At 61.0% G+C, this 9,649-nt stretch overlaps 1 protein-coding gene across 1 annotated transcript in view; it reads right to left on the bottom strand.

Annotated features, from left to right (window-relative positions):
• Positions 1-429: 429 nt before the first annotated feature.
• CD81 (CD81 molecule) overlaps positions 430-9,649 on the bottom strand; it is a 32,062-nt gene continuing 22,842 nt past the window's right edge. Inside the window, exons 3-8 of the mRNA XM_069107293.1 lie at positions 7,334-7,431; positions 5,234-5,308; positions 3,739-3,843; positions 3,527-3,628; positions 3,000-3,086; positions 430-2,372 (exon numbers count right to left, since the gene is read on the bottom strand). Of these exons, the coding sequence (XP_068963394.1) occupies positions 2,310-2,372; positions 3,000-3,086; positions 3,527-3,628; positions 3,739-3,843; positions 5,234-5,308; positions 7,334-7,431 (530 nt within the window). The 3' untranslated portion in view covers positions 430-2,309. The remainder of the gene's footprint in view (positions 2,373-2,999; positions 3,087-3,526; positions 3,629-3,738; positions 3,844-5,233; positions 5,309-7,333; positions 7,432-9,649) is intronic.

Raw genomic sequence — 9,649 nt, 5'->3', positions numbered from 1 at the left:
TGGGGGAGGGCCCCCGCCGTCCCCCACGCGAGTCTCTACCTCTCCCAGCTCCCTGGCGGAGCCCCGCGTGGCCGAGCCGCCGAGCCTGTGGGCACTGCCCTTCCCCCGGCCCCCCGCGAGGCTTCCTTCCTATGCCTCGGGTCGGGGGGCTCCCAGGGGGCGCGGCCGAGGGAGGGCAGTCTCCTCTGGCGCTGGGCCAGGCCCACGTGAGCCGTCCGAGGATTCCTAGGCAGAGATCCTGGTGGCACACAGGAGGCCGGCGGGGTGAAGGGACTTGGCGAGGGTCACCCAGCGGGGCAGGTGCCCCCGCACTTCCCAGGTCCTTCCTGGGGGGTCCCAGTGAGCCCCGGACCCCGGGATGGCCCCTGGGCATGGCGAGCCCAGGAAGGAGCCCCCCCCCCCCCCAAGAAGAGAGCGGCACATCACGGATCAGAGTGCTTGCTTTATTGGATACATGGATGGAAAGGGGCCCCGTGTGGGGCAGACAGGCAGACAGAAAACGGGGGGGGGACCTTCAGGCCATGCTGTCCCCCCTCCCCATCCCCACCTCAGTGGGGGTCCCCACAGGCAGCCCTGTCCCAGGGGCAGAGGCAGCAGTGACAGCTCCAAGAGGTGACACAGGGCAACGGAAAAGACGGGGGGGCATGCAGCTTTCTGTTAAATCCCCTCCCCAGCCCAGTCTGATGGGGGATGGGGACCATCTTGGAATGGGGGGCAGCATCACTGAAGGTCAGGGTAAAGGAGAGTTGGAGCTCTGGGGGGCCCAGCTTTCTGTGGGCCACCGTCTCCTGGGCACGTCCTCCCTCCTCTGTCCATCAGCGCCCCTGCCCAGGGGCTTTCCCTCGTGTTGGGGAGCCCAGGATGGGTAGGATGGGCTCCCAGCCTGAAGGTATCAGGAATAGTGCCTGCCTCCTGCCATGCTGCTCTGTGCAGGCTGGAGCCCCAGCCCTGGGCAGACACCCAGGAAACAGGGAGACAGTGGTTCAACCCTGGGATCAAAGGCCTCTCCTTCCACACATGTGTTACCCAGCCTGGCCCCCATAGGAGTCCCTGGCTACCCACAGAACACAAATACAGAACCCCGGGCCTGGCTGCTGCCTCCAGGCCAGATAGCAAAGCCAGGAAAGACATGGGGCCTGGGCCCAGAACATATTCGAGTACATACAACATCTATGACACATACATACATTGCATGGCCTGTGTGCCACGAAGAGACAGGCTGGGAGAGTCTGAGGAGGCAGGCCTCAGGAGCTCTGCCCTCTCTCCCCAAACAAGGACATTCTGGGCAGTTTCCATTAAGGCTTTCTAGGGCTCAATAACCCATTTTCCAAGGCCCACCATGGGGGGACCTCCCCTCTTAACATCTCAGGACAGTGGGGGAAGCCCCAGGCAGGAGCAGGGCACTGGTGGGTGCAGCTGGGTCTTCCATGTCCATAGGCCAAGGCAATCACTGGCAGTGTAAACTGCCAGGAGGGTGAGAGACAGGTTGTCTCTGCCCATGCCAAGGCCTCCCCCACTCTGGGGCCAGGGAAGCCAGGAGGTAGGGACAGAAGGGGCTGGGCTCGAGGAGGGCAGGAGGGCCAGCCAGCCTGGTCCTCTCTCTCTCTCTCGGCCTCCACAGGATGAGCCAGTGTTCCTCAGAACTAAAGGCACCCCCGACCCTGCCCACCCCAGGGGGCCTCCTTGTGCCAAGCAGGGCTTACAGGGAAGGGTCCACACCAGTCCTGATGTTCTGTCCTTTTATTGAAATGAGCTGGTTTGGGCCTGTCTTGGACGGCCAAGTTATAGTCTAAGGGGCCAGAGTCAGACATACAAGGCCAGAAAGTGTGAGAACGTCAGAAATGCTGCTCAGGAAAATAGATATGAGAAAAAATAATGCAGATTGGTTAAAACAAAAGGCTGCATGAGGGCCAGGATCTGGCATCCCCATCTGGGGCTCTCTCCTTCCCCACTCAGAAGGCAGGGCCAGCAAGGGCCTGCACCCTGCAGGAAGGTGGGGCCTCACTGAGTCCTGGCCTCAGCCTAGAAGACCCCCTCTGAGGCCCAGGCTACAGACCCACGTGTAGCCAGAGGCACAAAAGGGGACCTGACAACTTCTTTATTTCAAAAATAAAAACACCCCCCCTCCCCCCTGCCCCAACCCTCCAAAGTAAAAATGCTATAAGTACTGTATGGTAATATCAGAAACATTTCTATACATAATTCTCGGGATTTCTTTTCAGATGTCTCCTGGTCACTCAGCGACAGTCTGGGGGCTCCCCTCCTCTCCTGCCTGCCCACACCTCAGAACAGCCCCAGAGGTGTGGCCCTCAGTACACGGAACTGTTGCGAATACCGCAACACAGAACCATGCTCAGGATCATCTCGAAAATCTGCAGGGAAAGGGGGGTGCGTTAAAGACAGGGCCGTGTCCCACCCACCTCCTCTTTTCCAGGCTAACTGCTTCTCGTAGACAGACTCCAGGCTCTTGCCTGTCCTGGTCACTCCCTCCTCCAAACTCTCTACAGCTTAGCAAGTGTGGCCCCCAGCAATGACCACTGCCCTCTGGGGTGAGGTCTCAGGGGGCCAAGCAGAGAGGGACAATTGCCTCCCTGCCTTAGTCCTGTCCTCAAGGCAGCCCCAGAGCAAATTAATTACTGTGGCTTCCACATCATACTGTGGAGCTTGTGGCCCACCCAGACCCCCAGATATCTTCCACAACAACTGCTGCCTAACCACAGACTTGATTTTTGGCCCCTGATGCCAGACTTTACATTCATTCATCTCACTGTTTGGGGCTGCCCAGCCCATTGCCAGCTCTTCTCCTCTCCCCCACCCCCAGCTTGGTGATATCTGACCTCGTCCGTGTCATGGATTCAAATGAAGAAAGCCAAGGCCCTTGGGGGACCAGGGAAAGGAATGGGGACATTGTCAGGCCTGCCACAAATGGGGGCTCCACCATCCAGCTCACCTACAGGCGCCAGCCCGCCCTAGGCCCGCCAGACCCTCTCCTTGCTCACCATGATGACAGCCACCACGATGGCAGCGATGCCAATCAGATACAACTTCCCCGAGAAGAGCTCATCGATCTTCTGGTGACAGTTTGCCTGTAGAGAAGAGTGGGAGGGGAGCCCCCATGAGCAGTGGGCACGGCTGCCACCCCTACCCTCCTGCTGGGGCAGGCCGAGAGAGAGAAACCAGGGACAAGAGAACTAGAGAGAGCCATGGGAGAGAGAGAGGGGGGAGGGAGAGAGACAGAGAGGAGAGAGAGAGAGGAGAGGGAGAGAGGAGAGGGAGAGAGAGAGAGAGAGAGGGAGAGAGAGAGAGAGAGAGAGAGACAGAGAGAGAGAGAGAGAGAGAGAGAGAGACAAAAGAGAGAGGAAGGGAGGGAGGGAGAGAGGAGAGGAAGAGGAGAGAGAGAGGCAGAGAGAGAGGAGAGGGAGAGAGAGAGAGAGAGAAACCAGGGACAAGAGGCCTAAAAAGAGCCAGGGGGAGGGGGAGGGAGGGGGTGCGGCGATCCAGCCCCACCCCTGCCCACCAGCCTTACCTTGAAGGGCGTGATGAGGATGTTGCTTCCGCTAGGGCATAGCTCACTTTTGGCAGCCGCCGTGATTAAGGAGGTCAGTGTGTCGGAACCACAACAGCCCAGCTATAAAGGAGAAGGACAGAGATGAGCCGCCAGCACCACGCACAGGAGGCCTGGCACCCTCCCGGGCAGGCACAGCACCCTCGCGCCCCGGCCCCACTGCCGACTCTCACAGTCTCATGGAAGGACTTCACCACGGTCTTGGCATTGCCGGCATTGTCCTCCAACACGGCCTTATTCAGAGCCTGGTCGTAGAACTGCTTCACGTCCTTGGCAATCTGCGGAGAGATGAGGCCGTGTCATTGGCCTCAGGTGGTGGCCGGCCCGGCAGCTGCCCCTGCCCCTCCCCCTTGTCACACGGGCAGCAGACAGGCTGAGACTGGACACCTGGGGGCGGGCCCAGAGGAGGGCCTGGGCCTGCAGGTGGACAGAAGCAGACAACCCGGTCATTGATTCTGGGTCTTTGATCCCATTTACAGCTAATTGATTTTGTCCTGTAACTCCTAAGTTAGGATGCTTGGGGTCTGACCCCGGTTCCGAAAGTCAGCTGGCCTGGGATGAGTCAAACTTAGGGGTCTGCTGCCGCCCCTGAAGGAGGCAGGGCACCCTGGAAGTCGGGCCTGGTGCCACTGCCCCGGCAACCTGTGGAGTCTGAGCCACTGTCTCCACTTGCAGCTGGACTCAAAACACGGAACGTTTCTTAGCCACAGGCCCGTGGGGCAGGTCGGTGCCAGCCGCTGGCCCCCATTCCCAGGCAGTCGTAGTGACTTTGCCTTTGCAGAAGGGAGCTCTCTGCCCAACCCTCGCTTCTCCCCAGCCTGGTCTGGGCTCACAACTCACGAAGGCTGGGGAGCCCGACCTCAGGGGGTCCCTGAGCCAGGTGACTGACCACCGCCATCCCAACTTACAAGGGAGCATGCTCAGAACCTTGTCTCATTTTACCTCAGTTTTCAGAGGTAACTTGCTGAAGTGGCCTCAGAGACCTCTGCAGCTTGATGGAAATGGGGCCCAAGGCCACCCCTCTGGGACATGTCAGAGACAGGACCTGAACGTCGGTCTCCTGGCTTGCAGGCTCTGGCCAGCCCACAGGGGTCATGGGAGCGGTTGGGGGGAACAGCACCCCACCTCGGCAGCCTCCCACACTGAAGAACCAGCTGGCACACGCATTCCTTCCCTGCCTCAGCTCCCGACTGTCCACAGCAGCCTGGCCCTGCTGTGCCACACCAGTGCCCAACCAGGGATGGGGCTCATTGGGCAGGGCCCAGGAAACCAAAAACCTCAGGAGAACTGAAGGCTTCTGGCTAAGCCAGGGCCCCCAGCAGGGATCCCAAGGACTCCAAGCCTTTGCTTTGCCTGAGCAGGTGTGACACAATAACCAGAGCGATTTCAGCTCCCCCTGGGCAGGGAACGGGGTGAAGGAGGGAGAGAGACAATCCCAACCCCCACACCCCATCTGGCTGCCAGAGCAGCACTGAGGACATACTCACCATCGCTGGGTTTAATTGTCCTGGGGGGCTGCCCAGGATGGTCGCGATATCCTTATGGGCTCGGGGGCTGGCCAAGGTCACCTGAGCCCCCTGTCCCCTAACCCACCCCAGATACCAGGACCCCCAGGGGCTGGGGCCCAGGGCCCCGAAGGCAGGAGGGCCTGCGCTTTCCCCAGCTTACCTTATCCCGGTTGACAAAGCCCCAGATGCCAGCGGCCACCTCACAGGCAAACAGGATCACCAGGCAGGTGAAAAACTGTCAAAGGGAGAAGTGAGAGGTCATTTGTGCCCTGCTACAGGCAGGGGCAGAGGGGCCAAGATCAGAAGGAGGACGAAGGAGGACCCAGACCTGGCTTCCCCAGCTTAGCCTATGGGCCCCTCCCCAACCGGGGTCTGCCTTCTGCCCTGTAACAGGAGGAGAGGCGCTGTGCCATGTGCTTCCCCTCGGCCACCTCACAAAGGGAGGGGCGGCAGGGGCATCTCACACACCCCACATCTCTGAAGGAGCATCCCTCAGAGGGGGTAGCCGGCACAGTTGGCTCAGAGACCACCACTCCTGGCCCTCTCCGTCTGCCTCCAAGCCCCCTGGGGGGTCCCCAAGGGTGCAAGACTGGCTCCCCTTCTCCAAGAGTGCCAGGGTTCAGGTGCCAATGAAACATTACAACAGATGGCCAGGGTTCATCTGGACCTGGGTCATGGCACTCTGAGTGAGGCTGCTGTGGGCGGCCTGGGAGCCCCTCCCTTTCCAGCACAGACCAAGGAAAACATGTTCCAAGGCCCAGATTCTTGGGAGAGGACTGGGAAAAGGGAGCGGTCACTGCTGGCTTTGAAAGGGAGATTCTGAGCATTGGGCGGGCCTTAGAACATGTAAGGTAGGAGAGGGGCTGGGCCTCCCAGCATGGGACATGAGTTCAGGGCAGCCCTGGGCACATGTCAGCAGCACAAAGGTCATCAGAGCTGGAAGGGGATTTGGCAGCCAGACTGTCCAGGGTGGGAAGCCCTCAGAGACCACACCAACCAGCTCTGAACCCAGTACCAACTGCTTCGTTTTATAGACAAGGGAGCTGAGGTCTGGAGAGATTCCCCAAGTCAGGCCCACAGGAGGCCCAGAAGCTCCTGAACTCGGGGGCTGGCCAGCTGCAGACAGAGTCAGGGCCTAGTGACAGCAGCCAGCTGCCCAAGAGGGAGGGAAGACTGGTTAATGGGAAGCTGCAGGGTCCCCCACAAAAGCCAGGCTCAGCAGGCCTGCAGTAGATATGGCTAGCTTTGGGCTCAGGAAGATCCACGCTTAAATCTGGCCTCATCAACTTCCTAGCTGTGTGACCCTGGACAAGTCACTTAGCTGCCACTTGGCTCAGTTTCCTTATCTGTCAAGTTGGGGTCATAATAGCTCCAGCTTCCCCAGAGGACCCAACGAGATATTTGTAGGCTTGGCGGTATCGTGGAGGACTGGTCGAGCTGGCTTTCCGTCCTACCTCCTTCTACCCTGTCCCCCACAGGTCCCCAAGAAAGGCACCCAAGCTGAGCCCCAAGGGGTGGTCAGTTCGGACTCGGCCATTCAAATCCCTGAGCTCTACCCTCCTTGCTGGCCTTCCCTGGCTGCCCTGGTCAGGCGGTTCACTGCTTCCTGCCCATGCCTCACCCCATCTGAGCCCAAAGGGGGCTGAGCCTTGGAGTCAAGGCCACGTCCAGCCTCAATCTGTGGTTCTAGGATGGGATGACCACCTAACATATGTAGAGGGCGACAGGGGTCCCTGGGCACCCCTGCTTCTCAGAGAGGGGTTCCTTCCTCAGCCTCCTTGCCCAGGGCCAGCCACCACAGGCAACCCTCTGAACCTTTCGAGGCATCTGTGTCCCCTCGACCTGTCTGGCCAGCCCCCCGCCTGCGGGCAGGCTCCTATGCTCTCCCATCCTCCCCGTGGGGGCCACGGGGAGCGGCCTTATTAGTGGGCTCCGCTCCCTTCCCGGCCCTGGCTGCCTTCCTCCGGGGCTCTGAGCTCATCAGTGCCTTTCTTACAATACGGCACCAGCACCTGCACATGGTGCTCCCTCCAGCTCGGGCCTGACCCCTTGTCAGAGGACAGATTCTGGGTTGGAAGGACAGCCAGCCAGGCCTTGTGGTTTGGTCCCTCCCAAGGATGGGCAGCCGCCACCTTAAAGGTGGCTGGCGAGGGGTGGGATTTGGGTAGCCTGAGGAGCCGGGGGCTTGTTTTGGGTTTTTGGGGAGAGGTCCATGTGGGGAGGCGGACACTCTTCCACAGAAGGGGGCTGGTCTCTTTACCGTCCCCAGCAGGCACTGGGACTCCTGGATGGCGCCATAGCAGCCGAGAAAGCCCACAAACATCATCACAGCGCCCACAGCGATCAGGATGTAGATGCCTGGGAAAGGAGGACAGACAGGGATGCTGACGGGGTGGAGCCCAGGGCCCCCGAGGACCCAGCCTCCCCCAGAGCCAGGCGCCAGGAACGACTGGCTCCATCATGCCCCGCGAGGGGCTGCCTCAGCCAGACCCACATCCTCACGCTGCTCACTGCCCCCACCAGCCTCTGCGGCACTGACCGTGCCATGCGTGTGTCTCTGCCATTAGAACAGAAGCTGCCTGAGGGCAGAGACAGTCTTCTTCCTTGTGTATGTGTTCCCAGCACAGGGCTTGGTATATGACCAGCTGGGCAATAGGGAGCCACCAAATGTGGGGGTGGGAGGAAGGTGAGTCTGGCAGAATGATGGGTGGGGGCCCAGCTGCCCTCCCAGATACCCACGCTGTCCTGCCCACCCTGAACACAGGCCAGTACAGAGAGTCCCTGAGACAGAGCCCGGGACAGAGCAAGGGAGCAGCCGCAGATGCCGTTGGGGGGCTGGGCCTGGAGGATGACGGCAGACCATCGTTGGGGCCAGGGACAATGGAGGGAAGCTGCAAAGAGGCTGGGAAACACTTCCTGTCTCAGAAGGTAGTGAGCTCCCCTGGTGGTCAGGGCCTCACTCTGTGCTCCCACATTCTCCTGCTCTGGTGGGCTGCCCCCTGATCTCCCCGGGCATCCCCCTCACTCTCTAGGGACAGCTCAGATAGCGCCTCTTCTTGGGACCTCCCAGGCCCCAGGTGGGCTCCTGACTGCAGATGGCTCTTCATCCCCTTAAGGGGCTTCCAGACCAATGAAGCATCTGCCCCCTCCCCAACCACACTGCTCTGTGGGGAGAGAGCAGGGCTGGCGAGGGGAAGGGTGCAGGCTGGGAGGAGTGTGGCCCAGGCAGCCGGACCTAACCCCACCGAGGCTTGCTCCCTGGGTGCTCGGCAGGGCACTGTGCCAGGCACACGGTGGCAGAGCCGGCTCTGTGGGGGTCTTAGCCACTCGGGCCCAGGGCTCTCTCCTAGGGCACCGTATGCCAGTGCCCTGGGTCTTCTTGCCTCCAAGGCAGAGGTGGGGGAAGCAGAGGGTCGACTTGGGAATGGGAAAGAACTGAATTCCAGTCCTGCCTTAGACACTTTGTGGCCCTTCACTTGCCTGCCTCAGTTTCCTCACCTGTAAAATGGGGATTACAACAGCACCCACTTCCTGGGGTTGCTGAGAGGCTTAAACAAGGTCTCACACCACAAAGCGCTCTCCGTCGCCATGCCCACCCTCATGCAAAGCCACAGCAACCCCCTCCTCCCGTGCTGCTGGCCCTGCTCTCACTTCCCCTGCTGGGCATCACTGACAGGGCAAGGGGGGGCCCTCAGGGTGGCGGGCACTGCCTCCCCACACCCACGCCTTCCGCAGTCTCTCTCTTCTAACGGAATTGGCTGGCAAGCCCCTGGGTTGCCATGACGATGCCCCAAAACCCCAGCACTGAACTCTTCCAGGATGCCCAGATGCCTGCTGGGCTGGGGAGGGGGGGAGGTCTGAACAGGCCCGGCCCCACCCTGGCGCCTGGGAACAGGGAAGGGCCCACCCGAGGGCAAGACGGGCCCAATGGGGCCGGCACCTGGAGCCCCAGCCGCTGGGCTTCAGTTCCCTCATCTGGCCCTGAGAGGGCCAGACCTTTGAGCTCTGTGCACGGGAGGCCCAGTGCCAGCCAGGCAGAAGGATGGGCACTCCCCCTGCCCCGCCCCTCGTTCCCAGCTGGGGGGCCCTACGAGGCCGCTGTCTCTAGAAGGCTCCAGTTCAGAGCCCAGTAGAAACAACCTTCCCTGGGGAGAGCTCCGCCTTCGAGGAGCTGGGACGGAGGGCACCAGATGGGGAAACTGAGTCTGGGAGAGCAAAGGTCCCCTGCTGAGGTCTAAGGTGGTTACAGGACACGGGGTGGGGGTGGCTTTCTGGAAGAGGCAGTGTGTGGGGGTAGGGCCAGGAGTCGGGGATCCCACGGGGAAGTCAGAGGGAGAGGGGGCACAGCTCGAGCAGAGGCACGACAGTGAGAGAGAGCAGCCACACTCGGGCCAGCAACCCTTCTGCTCTGCAAGCCAGAGAATGACAAGGCCCAAAATGCGGGGGACCCCCAACCTGGGGCTCAGGGGGCGGCAGTGAGACTCCCCTGCAGAGTCCCAGGCAGAGGAGCGAGTGCATGAGGAGGGAGGGGCCAGAGACAGAGAGAGATACAGGGACAGAGAGACAGAGACAAGAG

Source organism: Petaurus breviceps, unplaced genomic scaffold, assembly GCF_028583685.1.
Source record: "Petaurus breviceps papuanus isolate PSGF00001 unplaced genomic scaffold, PetGlider_PUasm1.0 89794, whole genome shotgun sequence".
Classification (NCBI taxonomy): domain Eukaryota; kingdom Metazoa; phylum Chordata; class Mammalia; order Diprotodontia; family Petauridae; genus Petaurus; species Petaurus breviceps.
Note: the sequence above shows the minus strand (reverse complement) of the source record. Positions and strands in the feature narration are given on the sequence as shown.